General features: G+C 53.6%; 3 protein-coding genes across 12 annotated transcripts in view; all 3 read right to left on the reverse strand.

The window, feature by feature from the left end:
* Window positions 1-14,773, reverse strand: part of LOC101076167 (kinesin-1 heavy chain-like) — a 27,532-nt gene extending 12,759 nt beyond the window's left edge. For 2 of the 4 annotated variants that reach the window (XM_029843118.1, XM_029843121.1), the window contains exons 1-4: window positions 14,644-14,773; window positions 2,348-2,560; window positions 404-491; window positions 54-127 (exon numbers count right to left, since the gene is read on the reverse strand). In XM_029843118.1, the coding sequence (XP_029698978.1) occupies window positions 54-127; window positions 404-491; window positions 2,348-2,473 (288 nt within the window). In that variant the 5' untranslated portion in view covers window positions 2,474-2,560; window positions 14,644-14,773. Of the gene's footprint in view, window positions 1-53; window positions 128-403; window positions 492-2,347; window positions 2,561-2,676; window positions 2,697-2,751; window positions 2,931-14,643 lie in introns of those variants that run through there. The other 2 variants (XM_029843119.1, XM_029843120.1) reach the window with 2 other exon arrangements.
* Window positions 4,460-15,480, reverse strand: gfod1 (glucose-fructose oxidoreductase domain containing 1). Its single transcript, XM_003978898.3, has 3 exons — window positions 14,644-15,480; window positions 7,948-8,141; window positions 4,460-7,836 (listed from the first exon to the last, which is right to left on the reverse strand). The coding sequence occupies exons 1-3, from the start codon at window positions 14,894-14,896 to the stop codon at window positions 7,102-7,104; spliced, it is 1,182 nt and encodes a 393-aa protein (XP_003978947.1). The 5' UTR covers window positions 14,897-15,480; the 3' UTR covers window positions 4,460-7,101.
* Window positions 15,481-16,718: 1,238 nt separating this feature from the next.
* Window positions 16,719-20,638, reverse strand: part of slc12a7b (solute carrier family 12 member 7b) — a 38,564-nt gene continuing 34,644 nt past the window's right edge. For 3 of the 7 annotated variants that reach the window (XM_029843117.1, XM_029843113.1, XM_029843115.1), the window contains 3 exons: window positions 20,148-20,162; window positions 19,239-19,372; window positions 16,719-19,113 (listed from right to left, as the gene is read on the reverse strand). In XM_029843117.1, coding sequence (XP_029698977.1) covers window positions 19,022-19,113; window positions 19,239-19,372; window positions 20,148-20,162 — 241 coding nt within the window. In that variant the 3' untranslated portion in view covers window positions 16,719-19,021. The remainder of the gene's footprint in view (window positions 19,114-19,238; window positions 19,373-20,147; window positions 20,163-20,638) is intronic. The other 4 variants (XM_029843114.1, XM_029843116.1, XR_003889890.1 and 1 more) reach the window with 3 other exon arrangements.

Consider the following 20,638-nt stretch of genomic DNA (forward strand, 5'->3'; position numbering starts at 1 on the left):
GGCACAGTTCAGCGCCCTCCGCACGAGCAGCACCAGCGCACGTTGGCGGTTACCTCCATCGTGTGCGTTTTGCCTGAGGACGTCTGTCCGTAGGCAAATATGGTCCCATTGTAGCCTTCGAGAACATCTGCAGACATCAGAGCAAAGAAACGTTAGCATGTCACGTTAGCATGTCACGTTAGCATGTCACGTTAGCATGTCACGTTAGCATGTCACGTTAGCATGTCACGTTAGCATGTGATGAATGAGGCAGTCGCCACAAGAAGATTCTATGTAGGAACATTATCAGAGTTCATTTTGCCTCGTTTGTTCCAGGTATTTGCTGGAACACTGTCAGGTTTAACGCTGCTGCGGGACCCAAACCCGTGACTTTTGCTCCACACGCCTGAGGAGCAGATCTCACCTCTGACAATCTTCTGCGCCACAGCGTTGTAGAACTGCTCCTGGGTCGTATTGGACTGGAACACACGGTCAAAGTAGTACGGCTTCCCCTGGACACACACAACACGGACAGATGTGTCAACACATGTGGAGCTCCGTTAACTATAGAGGCCTTTTCCAGAGGAGGTTCTAATCCCAGATTCAGGTCATATAAAAACTATGGGATGTTTATTGGGAGGCGTCTGTAGCGCCTTTCCATATTTTAACCATTAGTTCTGCACCCATGTTGCATCCATTAAACTTGGGGCTATTATGGGATATTATGGGTTCCAGCCATGATCCTGAGGGTGGGCTGGTGGCCTACACACCTACACATGGAGGGCCCCCACCACATGTTGGTGTTTGCAGGGCCGGGGGCCCATCCGTTGATCCCATCCATGTTACGGTGAGGGTGAGGGTGAGGGTGAGGGTGAGGGTGAGGGTTAGGGTGAGGGTGAGGGTGAGGGTGAGGGTGAGGGTGAGGGTGCGGGGTCAGGGTCACCTTATGCCCCCACCCCACGTCTGCCTGCACCAGATGGGCAGGTGGCTCCTCTTTCTGAGCCAGGAAGGGATCCTCCCCCACCGCCTCTTCCAGACCTCGTGGGTCTAAACCCGCCTTCCCCAACACAGGCAGGGTCGACCCCCCTGCCCTGGTGACTTTAGCTAACCTTGAGCCGGTCCCAGCGAGTTCCTCTTCGTTGTATCGAGCTGCATCTACCTGCTCCCCAGTCCTCCGGTGGAGCTCCTCACGACCAGTCAAAGCACCAAACATCCCAGTTTGTGAAGGATTGAGGTGAGAACCTGGGGTGAGCTTCAGCGCTCCTCGCAAATTCAGATAGTTTAATGGAAAAAACATCTAAACGATTGAAATCAGGACAAGAGACCAGAGCCCAGTGGCCAGATCATACTGGTTCCAGCCTCTTCAGGATGAGCTAAACGTGCCCCCCCCCCAACCACACCGGAGTAGAGCCCCTCATCCCCTGGTCTCTCGACGTGTCCTGCTAATCCTTCTTTGGCTGAGAGGAAATTAGCATCGTTAGCACGGGAGAGGAAAAACTTGGTGCCACCTTTACACCCTCCATGGAGGAATGTTACCACAGTTGCTAGGTCATTAGCCTCTTTCATTAACGCCACAGATTCAAGGTGCGTATTGGTTTCATCGAATAAAGTTATGAAGCTAATAGCTAATCCGGTTTCCAGCAGGGGGCGCTGACCACAGCCAAGAGCCCCACAGCGCTACGCTCTCCTTAGCAGTAAAAGATGAGCTATCTTTCTTCTTTTCTCATGCTAATATTTCACATATAATATTTCAGCTCCAGTAAAAGGACACCAAACATGTCGAAAAGCTTTAGGTTAAAGGTCATGAAAAGCATGTGAACCAGGATGCTTCTCCCAGAGCATGGAAATGAGAAGATGAAGGCAGCAGGATGAATCCTGGATGAGAAGAAGAAAGGAAATGAAAGCGTGCTTCATGGAAGCTTCATGCTGTGAGGAACCTTGAGCCTTCGTTCCTCTGATGGAGTCGCGACCAATGAACGGTTCCCAGTAAGATGCTGGTTCCCCTCCGAGAGGCTCTGATCATCTGTGAAGCCGTGACTGGAGTCAGAGGCTCCAAACAAAGCAGCCATTCATTCTCATGTTCATTTTTAGAGGTCACGAGCATCAGGGGACATCTTGTTTTTATGGATGTGAACTTTGAGATCAATGAAAGATGACTGGTTGGAAAAGTGCCTAAAAAACGGTGTCGAAGATTTAAAGGCTTGACTTTAAAATTCACAAACTCCTAAAAACGCAGATTGATCTGGGAGTAAAAGGGGGACATGTTCCTGCCTGAAGACAGAAATATCACATCAATTCAAAAAGGAGACCATGGGGGGGTGCGCAGACGCACCTGTGGACCGGGAACAGAAAGAGCGGAGCAGCTCACCCCGATCTGGACGCAGTCCTCTCCCTGGAACTTGGGGATGTACTTGTCCCCCCGGGCCAGCTCGGAGCTGTTGAGCGGCCGGAAGCGACACACCACCTTGATGCAGGTCTCCGCCGCGTCCGCCATGTCGCGATGGTTGGATGGCTTAGGGTTAGGGTTCGGTCCAGCCGGGCTCAGGTCCTGGTTCGGGAGCGCTTCTCTGGTCTAGAACAGCTGCGGAGCATCGGGAGAGGGAAATGAGCGAGTGTCGCTTCCAAAAGTTCCAGATCAACAATTTCAGCACAGTCGATTCAACGTTATTCGGAACCTTGTTACACACACACACACACACTCGGAGGCCGGTGTCTCCCTCGCTGGGCTGAGGAACCGCTAGAAGATGAGGGAGAAGCGGAGGAAGGACTCACATGTTGCGGGATGGGCGGGGCTACAGGGTCACGTGGGACGCGCCTCCGGGCGTTGTTCGTCCATGTGGTCATCGGGAGATCTTCATTTCCCAGAAATCCGGGCTCCAGTGGTCGGGATGAGACTCTTCCAGGATCTCCGTGGAGAGCTGGGCTGAGGAGCGGAGGGTTGCCGGTTCGAGCCCCGGGGCAGACAAAACATGGAAGGTGCCAGAAGCCCTTCGGAGCACTGCCGGGGTACCCGTGAGCAAGGTGCCATTTAGGGCCCTGCCAGGAACTGGCAGCCAGAAGGCTCCAGGAGAACATCAGGCTCCAGGAGAACATCAGGCTCCAGGAGAGCATCAGGCTCCAGGAGAGCATCAGGCTCCAGGAGAGCATCAGGCTCCAGGAGAGCATCAGGCTCCAGGAGAACATCAGGCTCCAGGAGAGCATCAGGCTCCAGGAGAACATCAGGCTCCAGGAGAACATCAGGCTCCAGGAGAACATCAGGCTCCAGCAGACCCACGATGCTCTCCACACAGGATCAGGATCTCCTGGCTTCACCTGTGCTGAAGGTTCCACCATCTGCTGGGAGCGGCACCATCATCGACCCATCAGAACATAAAGGATCCACACGTTGTTCCGACCCGCTGAGTTCTGAGCCCTCAGTGAAGCACATGATCCAGTTTAAACACACATGATGTTCTTTCTCCTGCCGTTGTCCCTCCCTCTTCCTGCTCAGTATCAGTAATATACCAGTATATGTTATAGTATATATATATGCTCAGTATACCAGTATATATTATAGTATATATATATGCTCAGTATCAGTAATATACCAGTATATATTATTGTATATATATATGCTCAGTATACCAGTAATATACCAGTATATGTTATAGTATATATATATGCTCAGTATCAGTAATATACCAGTATATATTATTGTATATATATATGCTCAGTATACCAGTAATATACCAGTATATATTATTGTATATATATATACTCAGTATACCAGTAATATACCAGTATATGTTATAGTATATACAGTATATATACTCAGTATATCAGTAATATATTATAGTATATATATATATACTCAGTATACCAGTATATATTATTGTATATACATATACTCAGTATATCATTAACGGAGCGAAAGCTAATTTAAATTTATCACATTTTCAGACTGGTGTCATTTTCTCCTCTGATTTTGAAATCAGAGGAGATGATTTTGAAATCATTCCGACTTTATCTTTGCTCAATGATGATGTCATAAAAATGCCCAGTTTAAGTATTCCCTTTAATTTTATACTGAAACTCATATAATCTGGTTGTCTAGCTTTTGATTTAGGGCTTCTGCTAAAGTTTTAGCCTGGATTAATTGACGGGACCAATATGAGACTGTATGTATAGAGTCTATACATACAGCTCCTACATAGATAGGTGTGGTGCACTACCCGCGCACGCCAGAAGGGGTCGCTGTAGCCCTTAAATACAATTAATCGAGCAAACGTGGATTTTTCCATCATTTTGTCTATAAATATAAAAGTATTCCAATTAGTTGATCTCAAATTTTGTCATGTGCATTTCATTTAGTTTTAACTGTTTTACATTTTTGATGTAAAATAATGTGTTTTAGGTCTGAAACTAATCTTACAAATATTGATGTGTAAAGTTCCTTTTCATACACGATGAGGCAACACTCGTTCTGAAGTGAAAGCTGCTGTTTTTCCCAAATCATTTAATTACATGATCAATTTTCTAACAATAAGCACGATATAAGATCAGAGGCCTTTCTGGATGTAAACTGCTTTAATTTACACAAACTGCATTTCACAAGTGCGGAAGCTGAATGATGCACGCACACACGCACACACACGCACACACGCACACACGCACACACACGCACACATACACGCACACACCCTGCAGGTGAGGAATGGTAAAACGCTGAGTCATGGTTACGTCAGACTCCACAGTCCTCTGGTGGCCACTGACCTTGTGGACAGGAAATCTGAATGGTGCCACAGTCAGTCGATGCACACACACACACACACACACACACACACACACACACACGCGCGCACACACACACACGCACACACACGTTACTGCATACAGGCACAACACTGAAGGAGCTTTTGCATTGTTCTGGGAGAACTTTAGATGGACTTGATGAGAAGAAGCAGAGAGCTTCAGTCCAGGTTAAAACCGGAGACGCAGCAAAACTCAGCGTGAGAAAATGAAACAGTCAAGCCGATCAGCACAGATGACAAAGGAGATAAGCTCGGCATTTGGCTCCCGGTTGCTCGGTAACAGGCTCTGTTGTTGAGGAACATGTCTCGATCTCCTGTCGGCCAGAACCTGAGAGCACAGAGGAGGTTTGCTGATGTTGATCTGACTCAGCGAGTCGACTGTGAGTTGCTGGGTCTCTGGTGAGGAGATGGAGGAGATGTTGGGGCTCCCAGACGGGTCCTCACGACCACCCATTTATTGGCCGTCAACCTCTTTACTTTCAGAGCCACAAATAAAAGTAGAGACGCCAGAAAGAGACGTTGGTGCCATGTTTGGAAGAAATGAAGCCTCTCAACAAGGAAGCAAAGAGCCGTCAGTGCTGAAAAGTGCTGCTAAAGCCACCAGAAAGGCTCCGAGCAGACCTGCAGTCTCAACATCTGCTGGTCCAGAAGGTGAACGCGACCCTACCTGGAGAAGCAGAAGGGTCCAACCGTCACGTTCCACGTCCTATTGTAACAAATTCGCCTTTGATAACAGATCAAAGTGTGAAACTCGTCATTGGTTCCAGACTTTAATGCAAACACGGGTGTGGAACAGAGATCTTGCTCCACCAGCAGGTTCCAGGAACCTTTGAGCGGCTCAGTTTTGGGGCGTTCTGTTGACCTTCTAGGCCACCGGAGACACAGCGGTGCCAGAGCAGCGCCCCCTGCTGTTCAACAACACTCCTCTCAACTGCGAGACCTTCCTGAGCTCATTAACGTCCACGTTGAACAGCAGCGAGGAACCGGAACACACAGGTGGAGACGCAACGAAGGCAGCTTCTCCTCCCTAAAGGAAGCTGAAACGTTCCCCCAGCAGGAAGATCTCTGATCTGGGATCTGAGTGGATTCAGCAGCAGATGTTGCTGGAGACGGTTGAGGGCAGGAGAAGAGCTGGGAAACGCAGCACATTTCCCATAATGCTGCAGAAACAGGTCACCGTGCGCAGCCACATGGAGCCGTTGTTCCTCAACACAACCGGACGTTTCCGTAGTCGTTAGAGTCACTCGAGGGAACGAAGAGGCCTTAAAAAGGGACGACCTCACGTCCTCCAGCTCAAACGAAGACGTTGAACCTGGGGTCAAAGGTTGCAGCTCATGGTCAGCAGAGGTCATCGGTGACCCACCCACCAGTCCGAGGGACCACTTCACTGTTTTGGTTGTTTTCTGCATTGATTTATTCTCCAGATGTTCACAGATGTAGAAGAACTGGGTTCTAAGCTCATCTGTCCATCAACATGATGCACCGGTACCGCACCAGCCGACGTCCTTGGCTGGATTACTTGGTTAAAAAGAATAAATTAAAAGCAAACTAAAATATTCCCCTGCTGTCAGGATTCACATTGCATTTGTTCAAGGCTGAAGACAAAGACAGACGGATGGTGAGGACCCTAGAAGACCAGGAGACCAGGCTCCAGCTTAACCAGCCAGGCTCCATCTTAACCAGCCAGGCTCCAGCTTAACCAGCCAGACTCCAGCTTAACCAGCCAGGCTCCATCTTAACCAGCCAGGCTCCAGCTTAACCAGCCAGACTCCAGCTTAACCAGCCAGGCTCCAGCCTAACCAGCCAGGCTCCATCTTAACCAACCAGGCTCCAGCTTAACCAACCAGGCTCCATCTTAACCAGCCAGGCTCCATCTTAACCAGCCAGGCTCCATCTTAACCAACCAGGCTCCATCTTAACCAACCAGGCTCCAGTTTAACCAACCAGGCTCCAGCCTAACCAGCCAGGCTCCAGCTTAACCAGCCAGGCTCCATCTTAACCAGCCAGGCTCCATCTTAACCAACCAGCTTTGTGTCTCAGTTTAGCTTAAAAAATCAGACTGAAGCGGATAAACACTCAAACATGAGGGGATCAAACATTTACAGCAGAACGTTTGTCAGAGAGACGCCGTTTTGTCCCTGTGTGGACGTCCAGGAGGTTGGAGATCCAGGTTGGAGATCCAGGTTGGAGATCCAGGTTGGAGATCCAGGTTGGAGATCCAGGTTGGTGTGGATCACGGCTGCAGCTGCCTCCTTGTCGTGGCCTCCAGACTCTGTGGCCTGTCCTCCGGAGCAGATCCAGAGGACAGCGACCTTCTGCAGGTGGGCCACCGTCAACAGTAGAGAGACATCCGGCTCCTCCGCATGGCCTCGCTGATCAAGTAGGCCGGGCTGATCTCCGGTTCCTCTGTCATCACCACAACGTTCTGCCACTCTCCACACTGGTTGGACCTCTTGATGCTATCCACCACACAAAGAGCAGAAAGACAGTCTTCAAAAGTGGCCGCCATGGTCAGAGGCTTCCCGTCCCACGTCCTCCGATCGTCCTGGTCCTGGAAGGCCTCCCGCACGGCCTGGATCATGCGGATGGTTCCGGTGAGATAGGGCGAAGGGATGTCGCTGAAGGCCTTCTCGGGCAGCGAGGCCTTCTCCAGAGGGGTGGCGTCCTTCAGCAGCAGCTCTGGACCGGCTGCCGCCCCCCCACAGTTCTTCTGCCCGTACAGATCCGTCCCCAGAACCGTTAACCTGCCGGCGGCGCCCACAACGGTGACCTCCTGCCTGAACTCCCCGGGGACGTTGAAGTTGAGCGTCACGGTGCAGCAGGCGCCCCCCTCCAGGACCATCTGGAAGGTGCAGAAGTCGTCACTGGTGATCTGACGGATGCCGCGGATGTGGTCCGTTTGCTTGACGAAGGTCTTCAGGAAGCCGTGGACCTTGGTGGCGCGCTGGCCGGTCAGGAAGGTCAGCAGGTCGATGATGTAGCTGCCCACGGAGTGGAGCCCTCCTCCGCCCATCAGGTCATCGCAGCTCCAGTTGTACTTCTTCCCCAGGAGGCTTCCACCGTGGACCTGTGGGGAAAGACATCAGACCTCAGCTTCCGGAAAGATGGAACGCCCTAGAATTCCGTACGTTCAGGCCACTGCTGCAGAACCATGTGTGAAGGAACATCAGCGTCCTACCTGGGCCTCACACACCAGCAGCTCCCCAACAAAGCCTTCCTCCAACAGCTCCTTCATCCGGACAAAGGCTGGCAAGAAACGCAGCACATTCCCCATGATGCTCAGCAACTTGGGGTAGTACTGGGCGGCTGACATCATCCGGAAGGCGTCCAGAGGCGTCGCGGTTCGGTCGCAGATGACGTTTTTCCCAATTCCTCATGTAAGAGAACAGAGACAAGTGGCAACTAAGCATGGGAGGAACATCTGAAGAGGAGGAGAAGAGAACAGAGCATCAATCAGGCAAAGATGATGAAGGAACGTGGCCTGGAGCCGCCGTCCGGAAGTGAATCGAGACCAACGTGAACTTGTTCACCCTTTGCTAGCAGCTACATCAATAGCATGAAGAGAGCGCAGTTCCCTCTATTACCCAAAACAGACCATAATGTACATCAGGAACAGTGCCATGAAGTGAGCGATGAGTTCAAGCTTTCCCAGAAAAGACTCCAGAGCAGGTTTCATCCGCACTGAAGCAGGATGAACGTTCCCAAAGCTCAGTTCCTCCGAATACTGGAAAAGCTCCAGTTCTAAATGAGATAAACCAGCTGTGATGGTGGTAAAAAGAGACTGGATTTGAACTTGTCGGGTCAGAATATTCCTGTTTTGTCCGGAGAAGAGCCCGGAGGTGCAGGATGGCGGCTCGGCTTCATTCCTGGCTGCTTTGTGAAGGGCGGAGAGGCTGAGTGGGAATGCTAATCTGCCATTAGCTTCCAGGGGCTGGGCCAGGAAATTAATCCCTGTGACCCAGTTCTGAGGAGCTCTCTGGACCCCCTCCCACTCTCCAGGACCTGTGCACGCTCTCAGCCGTAACGGAGCGCCACACCAGCGCGTGCCGAGCGGCGCTCCGGCCCACGGGCGGGTGCTGAGTCGGCCGAGCCGTCATCTAGAAGGTCTAATCTGCCGCCTCAGCTAACCAAAGCTGCATGCTAGCTCTAGCTGCTACTGCACCACGCTAGGTGGGAGGAGCCTGAACTCCAAGCACGGCCCCGCCCACGTTCCAGAAGCTCCAGAAGCCTCTCCAACACTGGCAGATGGATGGATCAGTAGAATCAAGTAGCACCACCTGGGCTTGGTGCTGCGGATCACCTCTGAAAACGTCCGGTCCATTTTCATCAGCCACGATATTCTAGAGGATCTCTGAGAGGATCTGTGAGGGGATCTCTGAGGGGATCTGTGAGGGGATCTCTGAGGGGATCTCATATTCTAGAGGGTCTCTGAGGGGATCTCATATTCTAGAGGATCTCTGAGAGGATCTGTGAGGGGATCTCTGAGGGGATCTCATATTCTAGAGGGTCTCTGAGAGGATCTCTGAGGGGATCTCTGAGGGGATCACTGAGGGGATCTCTGAGAGGATCACTGAGGGGATCTCTGAGGGGGTCTCTGAGGGGATCTCATATTCTAGAGGGTCTCTGAGAGGTTCTCTGAGGGGGTCTCTGAGGGGGTCTCTGAGGGGATCACTGAGGGGATCTCTGAGGGGATCTCTGAGGGGGTCTCTGAGGGGGTCTCTGAGGGGATCACTGAGGGGATCTCTGAGGGGATCTCTGAGGGGGTCTCTGAGGGGATCACTGAGGGGATCTCTGAGGGGGTCTCTGAGGGGATCTCTGAGGGGATCTCATATTCTAGAGGGTCTCTGAGAGGATCTCTGAGGGGATCTCTGAGGGGATCACTGAGGGGATCTCTGAGAGGATCACTGAGGGGATCTCTGAGGGGGTCTCTGAGGGGATCTCATATTCTAGAGGGTCTCTGAGAGGTTCTCTGAGGGGGTCTCTGAGGGGGTCTCTGAGGGGATCACTGAGGGGATCTCTGAGGGGATATCTGAGGGGGTCTCTGAGGGGATCTCTGAGGGGGTCTCTGAGGGGGTCTCTGAGGGGGTCTCTGAGGGGATCTCTTGTCCCCAGGGAACTAGAGGAGGTCCTCACAACAGCCTAACAAACATGGGAAGCGTGTCGTGTGACACTAAAGCGTGATGGTTCCTCCAGGAGGCCTCAGCTCCCAGTCCCAAATGGTGCTGCTCAGCTAACGGCAGCACAGCTGCAGGCCCGGTGGGACAGCGTCGTGGAGCAGAACCTCCAGCAGAGCTGTGTCCAACAGGACCAGCAGCTTGGTCCCCTGATGCTGCAGGGCCGGGAGGATCTGCTGTGCTGCTCTGCTGCTGTGCTGCTCTGCTGTGCTATGTGCTGCTGTGCTGCTGTGCTGCTGTGCTGCTCTGCTGTGCTATGTGCTGCTGTGCTGCTCTGCTGTGCTATGTGCTGCTGTGCTGCTCTGCTGTGCTGCTCTGCTGTGCTATGTGCTGCTGTGCTGCTCTGCTGTGCTGCTCTGCTGCTGTGCTGCTCTGCTGTGCTATGTGCTGCTGTGCTGCTCTGCTGTGCTGCTCTGCTGCTGTGCTGCTCTGCTGTGCTATGTGCTGCTGTGCTGCTCTGCTGCTACTCTGCATGCTGCTGTGCTGCTCTGCTGCTGTGCTGCTCTGCTACTCTGCATGCTGCTGCTCTGCTCTGCTGTGCTATGTGCTGCTCTGCTGTGCTATGTGCTGCTCTGCTGTGCTGCTCTGCATGCTGCTCTGCTGTGCTGCTCTGCATGCTGCTGTGCTGCTCTGCTGCTGTGCTGCTCTGCTACTCTGCATGCTGCTGCTCTGCTCTGCTGTGCTATGTGCTGCTCTGCTGTGCTATGTGCTGCTCTGCTGTGCTGCTCTGCTCTGCTGTGCTGCTCTGCTGTGCTGCTCTGCTGTGCTATGTGCTGCTCTGCTGTGCTGCTCTGCCCAGCGAGTTCAGAACCGAAGAACCCTTCTGGATAGAAGGTGAAACCCAGTCCAGTTGACAGGGAAAACTACCTGGATCTCAACCTTCATATTTCCTCGTCCAAGTCCGTTTCCTGAGTCGGACTGTGGATCCTGGGAGGATGCAGGTTGGGAATGATCGCAGCATTAATTAAGCATCATTAATTAAGCATCATTACTAATTAAGCATCATTACTAATTAAGCATCATTACTGATCAGCTGATTCTGAACTACAGGGACTGTGTCACAAATGTGGCTCCATTCGCATGTTTCCCATTAGCTGGAGATAATTCCCAGGATTATAATCCCAGGATGATCCCAGGAAGATCCCAGGATGATCCCAGGATGATCCAAGGGAGATCCCAGGATGATCCCAGGGCCACTTCCTTTCCAGCAGCTCAAAGTTCACTTGGTAACAGAAAAGTGGGAGTTGAAGGGGGAGTTTGGAGAGGACCCCCCCTCAGGTCTCCTCCAGGAATGCTAACTTCAGCAGGACTGCCCCCCCCCCCCAGCTAACACAAACAAGGAAACGTCAAGCCCCCCCCCCACACACACTCTCGCAGACTGTCATTAGCATACTAATGGATGTGTGTGTGTGTGTGTGTGTGTGTGTGTGTGTGTGTGTGTGTGAGGATGAAAACAAGCACGGCTCTATGGGAGCAGTCACGGCAACGTGAATGTGGAAATTCTGACCCAAAGACCCGAATCCTGCAGAACATTGTGGTCCTGAAGCAGATGTTCATCAAAAAGAAGCAACTTCCTGCTTGTTTCTATTGACGAACGTTATAAATGCTATTAACATGCCATTAACGCGCTATTAACATGCTATTAACGTGCTATTAACGTGCCATTAACGCGCTATTAACATGCTATTAACGTGCTATTAACGCGCTATTAACGTGCCATTAACGTGCTATTAACGCGCTATTAACGTGCTATTAACGCGCTATTAACATGCTATTAACATGCTATTAACATGCTATTAACATGCTATTAACGTGCTCAATCTTCCATGTTGGATGTTCAAATGCAGCCTCAACTTTGCTTTTGCAACATTGCTCATAAATGCTCAAACAGACCCTGAAGGTGTCTGAGGGCCCAGCAGGTGTCTGGGGGCCCAGCAGGTCTCTGGGGGCCCTGCAGGTGTCTGGGGGCCCTGCAGGTGTCTGGGGGCCCAGCAGGTGTCTGGGGGCCCAGCAGGTGTCTGAGGGCCCAGCAGGTGTCTGAGGGCCCTGCAGGTGTCTGGGGGCCCTGCAGGTGTCTGGGGGCCCAGCAGGTGTCTGGGGGCCCTGCAGGTGTCTGGGGGCCCAGCAGGTGTCTGGGGGCCCTGGAGGTGTCTGGGGGCCCTGCAGGTTTCTGGGGGCCCTGCAGGTGTCTGGGGGCCCTGCAGGTGTCTGGGGGCCCTGCAGGTCTCTGAGGGCCCAGCAGGTGTCTGAGGGCCCAGCAGGTGTCTGAGGGCCCTGCAGGTGTCTGGGGGCCCTGCAGGTCTCTGGGGGCCCAGCAGGTTTCTGGGGGCCCAGCAGGTCTCTGGGGGCCCAGCAGGTTTCTGGGGGCCAGACTCTACTCATGTTCGTCCTTGTGTAATAAAGACTTTGATATATAATAAATGTTTACAGGAAGAACCCCCCCCCCCCCCCACGTCTCATCTTGAGTGGAGCTGAAAGTGTTGCAAGAGTGTGCCGTGATGCAACCCCCCCCCCCCCCCCCCCCCCACACACACACACACACACACACGTCACAGCAGTGTAGGTTGTGGTTGTGCCTCTTTCCACGGAATGTGCTCGTCACTGGGAGGAAACCACAGCGTGTGGGGGGAGGGGTGGGGGGTGGGGGGGGGGAGGGGGGCCTTGCTAAACACCTTCTGACAAACATGGTTCACCTGACAGGAGACGCCTCCTGATCCAGTGGATCCCTGATCTGAAGATCTGCAGCAGAACCAGCAAATCTATTAAAAAGGCTCAAGGAATCCTTTTACTGTGTGTGTGTGTGTGTGCGTGTGTGTGCGTGTGCGTGTGTGCGTGTGTGTGCGTGTGTGTGTAAAGTATTTGACTAAGGAAAGTAATAGAGGCTCAACAAGACCGACAGGTTTACGCCTTGAACCTGCAGATCATGTGTGACGGGTACGCTCATTAGCATTAGCATTAGCATTAGCATGAATGCCACTACTGCAGCCTCCCCAGATTCACTGAGAAGGTGAGAACGGCGCCGCCATGTGATCAGAGTCGATCACATGGATCAGAGAGTCGATCACATGGATCAGAGTCGATCACATGGATCAGAGAGTCGATCACATGGATCAGACAGTCGATCACATGGATCAGAGTTGATCACATGATCAGACAGTCGATCACTTGGATCAGACAGTCGATCACATGGATCACCACCATGACGGTGGGCCCAGAAGGTCCGTCGGCGCCACATTAACCAGAACCAGGAGACGAGTGAGGACTCGTCTGTGTTTGTGCGTCCGTCTGCTGGAGGGTCACATGTTCAAGTCTTCCTACGACCTTCACACACCCCGGTGACGGCAGGTTTGGACCGAGCCAGAACCAGCACCACCTCAGGTCCCAGGTCGGTTCCGTTAAGATGGATCCACCTGTTTTTGAGCTTTATATTGTTTGGCTGCGCATAAAGAATCTGAATAATAAATTCAGCTGTTTCATACAGCTGGCTATCAAACACAACCGACGTCTGTGGACCCCTCTAGGTGTGCAGCACAGACACTGAGTGTGCAGCACTGACACTGAGTGTGCAGCACTGACACTCTGAGTGTGCAGCACAGACACTGAGTGTGCAGCACTGACACTGAGTGTGCAGCACTGACACTCTGAGTGTGCAGCACAGACACTGAGTGTGCAGCACTGACACTCTGAGTGTGCAGCACAGACACTGAGTGTGCAGCACTGACACTCTGAGTGTGCAGCACTGACACTCTGAGTGTGCAGCACAGACGTTGAGTGTGGAGCACAGACACAAAAGATCGTTGGCATTACAGACAAGTCTGTGCCATCCTAATGGCGCTGTTGCTAACAGATGGGGCCACACAGAGCTGGAACACATGCTGGGCCCCCAGACACCTTCAGGGCCCCCAGACACCTTCAGGGCCCCCAGACACCTGCTGGGCCCTCAGACACCTTCAGGGCCCCCAGACACCTTCAGGGCCCCCAGACACCTGCTGGGCCCTCAGACACCTGCTGGGCCCCCAGACACCTTCAGGGCCCCCAGACACCTGCAGGGCCCCCAGACACCTGCTGGGCCCCCAGACACCTTCAGGGCCCCCAGACACCTTCAGGGCCCCCAGACACCTGCTGGGCCCTCAGACACCTGCTGGGCCCCCAGACACCTTCAGGGCCCTCAGACACCTGCAGGGCCCCCAGACACCTGCTGGGCCCCCAGACACCTTCAGGGCCCCCAGACACCTGCTGGGCCCCCAGACACCTTCAGGGCCCCCAGACACCTGCAGGGCTCCCAGACACCTTCAGGGCCCCCAGACACCTGCTGGGCCCCCAGACACCTGCTGGGCCCTCAGACACCTGCAGGGCCCCCAGACACCTGCTGGGCCCTCAGACACCTGCAGGGCCCCCAGACACCTCCAAGGATCTGGTAGAATCTTTCCAGGTGACCAATCAGAGCAGAGCTGTGGTCCTTGGGGGGTCAGTGGGATCCACCAGGACCAGCTGCAGGGTCCCAGATTTGGACGAGAACCTCCTGGCGTCTCCTCTCCTGGGCGACACCAGATGCTAACGAGGGCCAGGTCCACAGAAGCACTTGGACCTCATCACTGGTGCAGCATGCACCCCCACCACACGCACACGCACACGCACGCACGCACACCGCGGCCCAGGCCGCAGCATCCCTCCCGCACAGCTGCACGAGCCTCACTCACCCAGCGTTTTGACCGCGATCTGGCGCGTGAGAGGCGGCGGCAGGTTGATGCAGACCAGGTCCACGTCCTGGTGCAGCAGCACGTCGTCGATGCGGTTCGTGTAGAAGGGCACGTCCATCTCCTGGGCCAGCTCCTCCGCCTCCTCCTGCGTGCGGCCCCACAGCGCTTTGACGGCGAAGCCCTCGTGCTTCAGCAGCGGCACGATGACCCGCGCGGTCAGGCTCGTGCCGAACACGCCGACCCCTGGGAGCATGATGCGGCTGTGCTGCTTCACGCAGCCTGTCTGTTGTCGCGGGTCCGAGCGGAGCGGAGCTGCGGCGGCTGCGGGGTGGACGCGGCCATCCACCTGCGGTCAGACAGCCGCCGCGCCGCGCGGCCCCACCGCAGCGGCTCAGAACCGAACAATGGTCCGACTGAAGGTGGAAGGAGAGCTCGGATGTTGACTGAACGCTTCAAACGCAGCTCCCAGCCGTCGGTTGCTCCGCTCCGCTCCGCTCCGAGCAGCCGACAGCGCACCGACTGCGTCGAGCGAAGGCGGCCGGTTCCCCCCCCCCTACAGGCCGGGATCGTGCTGCCAAAGACCGAAGTCAGAGCAGCTGCGGCCGGAGAGCTGCGGCGTGCGGAGACGTGACGGGATGGTCGCCGCCAGGTCGCGGTCCGAGAGCGGCGTCGGTTGAGCTGAAGGCGGAGGTGGATGGTGGCGCTCGCGCATGCGCAGTGCGCTTCAGGCGGGAGGAAGGAAGCGGCGAGCAAATGTGTCAAACTGAGCTCAACGGAAAATAGATCAGCTTTACCTGCAGATCCCACCAGCAGATCCCACCCGCGGATCCCACCCGCAGATCCCACCCGCAGATCCCACCCGCGGATCCCACCCGCGGATCCCTTTCATCACTCTTATTTTAGTGACTTTATTCCGTTTTATCGTGCACCGATCGCTCCTCCCTTCTTTCATACAAACAGTAATAATATTAATATGTATTTATAGCGCTGTATCTTTTAATGGTGCACGGAACCAGTGCTGCGACTCGTGGCTGTGCGAGGTTCTGGAACAGGTTTTGGAACAGGTTTTGGAACAGGTTCTGGAGCAGGTCTCACCTCTCATCCAGGAGGCTCCGGCTGTGAGGGTCCACTGAGGAACAGTTCTGACTGACAAAAGTCAAATGAACCCGAGTTCTGATGAGCGCTGACGAGAGGTCCAGTTGAATGTGGCACCTTCTCGTCATGCTGAACGTGAGCCAACGTCCAGGTCAACCATCAAAGTCCAGCCAGGATGAACCGGGTCATGTGGAGGAGCTGGAAAAGGCTCGGAGCCACCAACAGAAGCAGGAGCAGAGATCATGGTGGGTCACAAACACAGGCTGTGCACACAGAGCAACGGCACAAATCCACCCAACTTTGGACGGACAGGTGGTCCAGGTGATAGGTCCTGGAATGCAGGAGGTCAAAGGTCACCCCGAGTTCATTTCTGTCAGGACAAAGTGACCAAAACCAGCACATTTTCCTGGGTTGGTCGCAGCTTCGAGTCAGGATAAAGAAGTGTGTGTTGTACAGTGGCCTCACGCATCACGTGCTCTTAAACACGATTATTTAGGAATGTGTCCGGACACTAAACATCATTTAGGTGTCGTGGTCACGCGGGGAGGGGGGCGGGGTCGCTCTGGTCCGGAGGCTCATAAATACCGGAACAGATCCGAGCTGATCAAACCTCTGCAAAAGGTTGCAGCGGTGTCGCCCTCTGCTGGACAGAGGAGGGAAGTGAGGTCCGGAAATTCCACACACGCACGCGCACACAGCCCCCGGTGCTAATGGAGAAAACTCGCCAGTTTTCACTTGAAGCTTCTGTGTTGTCGGGAAGCTGCTTCTTCTCTAGTGGAGGATCAGGAGGAGGATCAGGAGGAGGATCAGGAGGACCCAGAGGACCTGATGAGCCAGATCCTCACATAGAGCCAAGGTGGGTGCTGCTGGAGATGCTGCTGGAGATGCTGCTGGAGATGCTGCTGGAGATGCTTGACATCATCATTTAGCAACAACTGTCAAGGAGCGAGTGGACGGACAGAAGGACACGACTGCATTCGTTCATTTATTTCAGCATTTTTTAATAATTACTCAGAGGCACGATACAATTATATGGCTACCTTCATCTACATGTGAGCACACCTGGCCTGCTTCAGAAACAGCAGCAGAACACACACGCACACACACACACACACACGCACGCCTCTAAACCTGATCTCTTTCTAGCCATGACCTCCCCTCAGGAGATGCTAAAGATGCTAAATGGCTGAGCTAACTGCTAGCGTTTAGGGTGCGCAGCCCAGAAGTCCCCCCACAAACAAACACACCAGTCTGCTGCTCTCTGAAGGTTCTGCTTCCTTTCATGAACATGGTCTCAGAGAAGACGTGACTCCACGTCTCCAAGCCTCAGTGACAGTTTGAGGTAGATCATCTCCAGTGGCCTCCAACATCAGTGCTCACCTTCTTCTAACCAACGTCTACACACACGGAGATTATGCTGCTAACAGGAACCAGATAAGGGAAGTATTTCCACCTTTACATTGTTTCAATTCCTTAAAATCATCCTTATGTCTTTGTATTTTCCTTTAAAAGTCAAACTTGTGCATTTTAAGTCAGCTCCAAGCTACCTGAAATGATGCGTCCGCCTGTGTCCTGTCTGGCTCCTCCCACAAAGGTCACTAAATAACACTAAACAACTGAACGTTTAAAACAACCGAAGGGCCATTAATGATGTCACAAACACGATAACGATACACTGACACAGGCAAATATGGACGACTGAAGCAAAGCGTGACGCAGCACCTGTTGCAGCGCTGCAGGGTGACCAAGCGGCGAGGAGACGCAACGCCGCGCAGCTACTGAGCCCAAGTCTGTGGAGGCGCCGCCACGGGCACCTTAGCACGGGCACCTTAGCACGGGCACCTTAGCACAGGCACCTTAGCACGTGCACCTTAGCACAGGCACCTTAGCACGGGCACCTTAGCACGGGCACCTTAGCACGTGCACCTTAGCACAGGCACCTTAGCACAGGCACCTTAGCACAGGCCCACGTGGAAACGGGTCCACGTGGAAACGAGCCCACGGGAAACGGGTCCACGTGGAAACGGGCCCACGTGGAAACGGGCCCACGTGGAAACGGGCCCACGTGGAAACGGGCCGGGAGCAGACGCAGCCGCAGCACCTTCACAGACTTTCCTTCTGGGTTTGGCACTTTTGTCCGACTCAACAGGTTACGACGACGTTAACGCTTCGCCAGCGTTTATAAAAACAACATCGAGAGTGAAATTAGTGACCGTTGGGAGCTAAAAGCAGCTAATGGATGATTGGAACAAGTGCAGAAACATTCTGTTGTGCAAAGTTTTGAATCTCTGGGAGGATTTACACAGTCAAGACCAGTTCAAGATCATGTCTGAAAAACACCAGCAGTTATTCATCATCTACTTCATGCTGTCACACAGCCCTGACGTTAGCATAAAGCGGCGCTGCTCGCGCTATATAGCTAACCTCAATGATATGATCATGCTAGCTGGGTCAAACATCAAATCTCTCTAACTTCTCAGGTCCAGTAAACACGTCGGGAAAACAAAGACGACCCACTAAACGCTTCACTTGCACTCGTCGCGTGGCGAGAACATAGCGAGAACGCAGCGGGAACGTAGCGAGAACATAGCGAGAACGCAGCGGGAACGTAGCGAGAACGTAGCGGGAACGTAGCGAGAACGTAGCGGGAACGCAGCGGGAACGTAGCGGGAACGTAGCAAGAACGTAGCGGGAACGCAGCGGGAACGCAGCGGGAACGTAGTGACAACGTAGCGACAACGTAGCGGGAACGTAGTGACAACGTAGCGACAACGTAGCGGGGACGCAGCGGGAACGTAGCGAGAACGTAGCGGGAACGTAGCGGGAACGTAGCGGGAACGTAGCGGGAACGCAGCGACAACGTAGCGGGAACGCAGCGGGAACGTAGCGACAACGTAGCGACAACGTAGCGACAACGTAGCGGGAACGTAGCGGGAACGCAGCGGGAACGTAGCGACAACGTAGCGGGAACGCAGCGGGAACGTAGTGACAACGTAGCGGGAACGTAGCGACAACGTAGCGGGAAGGCAGCGTGTGAGCAGCTGTCCAGATAAATGAAGAAAATCAAGTGTCTCTATGCGTCCCAGCCAGGCGCTGGACTACGGTGGCCCAGCGGGCTCACACCCGTCCTCCTCCTCACCACTGCTGATCCTTCACACCTGTGCTCATCACAAGTGCTCCCACCTTCCAACCCTCAAATTAAGAACAGGAACATCTACTCAAACCGGGCTTCTTCTCCAAAAACGCCCGAGGTCAGTGGCAGCAGGTGGAGCTTTTCCCTTCTTTAAGAATAAATGGTGATGACTTCGCGGCCCCCGCCCCGGACCAGGAGGACCCGGTTCAGACCCTCCATGAGGACTTCGAGGAACTCCATGTCTGGAGATACCGTCAAGGTGAAGAACACGACCCCCTTCCTGAAACACCACATCAACTCTCCGTCTGACCCCAGTATGGTTCCCGGGCCGGTCCTGGGCCGGTCCCGGGCCGGTCCTCAAGGATACAGTTTTCGTCTCCTCCCCTGTTCTTCGGGGGTCCCGGCATGTTGAGCAGGACCAGCTGGGCCCCCTGGGACTTGTTGACCACCACCTCGTTCAGCTTCACAGCCGTGTGCATCCGGCGGACGTTCGACTGGTTCCTGGTGCAGCGTAAGGAGGTGGGACAGCAGTTACAGGTGGTTCTGGCGGATCAAAGCTCAACTAGGGCCGCTATTATTGGGGAATTATTATTATTAACAACAACAATATCAATAATATCAACGTTCTACAGGACCTACAGGCTTATTACATTTCTATTACCATTATTACATTTCTATTACCATTATTACATTTCTATTACCATTATTACATTTGGGTTCCTACGACCAAACGGGCAGAATTTCCTTTAAGCTACAAGCAGAGTTAAGAAAGCAGCGGAGCAGCATGCTAACGCAGCGGAGCAGCATGCTAACGCAGCAGAACAGCGGAGCAGCATGCTAACGCAGCGGAGCGAGCAGCATGCTAACGCAGCGGAGCGAGCAGCATGCTAACGCAGCGGAGCGAGCAGCATGCTAACGCAGCGGAGCAGCATTTCTGAAGCCAACATGGTCGATTTTAGACGGGCTGTTTGTTGGACACCGATTGAATCATTATGGTCGTTATTATCGTCGTTATTATCACTATTAATACCATTGTTATTAGTAACAGGATCCTCATTATAATCATCATTATTACTGTTATGATCATTGTGATGATCACAGGCCGTCTGCCTCAGTCTGCCCACTGTGTTTAATCAGGCTGGTTCAAGCTTCGGGCCGGGCCGGACCAGAACCCGGCCCATATTTGCATGCGGGGAGGAGACTGGAGCTGCAGCCAGCAGAGCCGGAGGAGCCGAACATCTAGAGGAGCACAGACACGAGACTGAAGGCCACTTACAGACTCTCCCACTCTCTGCAAGGACAAGAGGACAGAACAACAGAACAGGCTTAGATGGATCAGCTCCCCTCACACCCGACACCACCCGGGCACCGGGACCTCCTGAGCCCACACAGGTGGGCCGGGACGCACCTGTGTGGGCTCAGGAGGTCCTGAGGAGGTGAGGAGGTTAGTGGTGGCACATGCTGGGGGCATGCGTCACGCAGTCGCCCAAAATATCCTCGATGAAACCAACGCGTTAGAGCGGATGTTTTAGGGAGCGGCAGGATCCACCAGCAGCTGTGGGACCCCACGGGGGCCAACACGGAATACCGGAATACCGGAATACCGGCGGAGCGCTAGCGTATCCAGCTCTCCTTGGATCAACCCTCTTTGTGTGCACCCCCACGTCCAAAACTAAAAATAGAATCTGGTCTCATTTCTGACCCGTCTAAATGTTCGTGTCAAACCTTTTTTCTTCTTTAACTTTTCTAACTCGTTAAGTCGATAAA

This window comes from Takifugu rubripes, chromosome 10 (assembly GCF_901000725.2).
Source record: "Takifugu rubripes chromosome 10, fTakRub1.2, whole genome shotgun sequence".
NCBI classification, from domain to species: domain Eukaryota; kingdom Metazoa; phylum Chordata; class Actinopteri; order Tetraodontiformes; family Tetraodontidae; genus Takifugu; species Takifugu rubripes.

Coding starts and splice junctions, on each gene's coding strand:
- gfod1 (XM_003978898.3), bottom strand. CDS start 14,896: ATGCTCCCAGGGGTCGGCGTGTTCGGCACGAGCCTGACCGCGCGGGTC. Junction 8,142..14,643: donor GATCGCGGTCAAAACGCTGG/GTGAGTGAGGCT, acceptor CTCTTACATGAG/GAATTGGGAAAAACGTCATC. Junction 7,837..7,947: donor TGCTGGTGTGTGAGGCCCAG/GTAGGACGCTGA, acceptor CTTTCCCCACAG/GTCCACGGTGGAAGCCTCCT.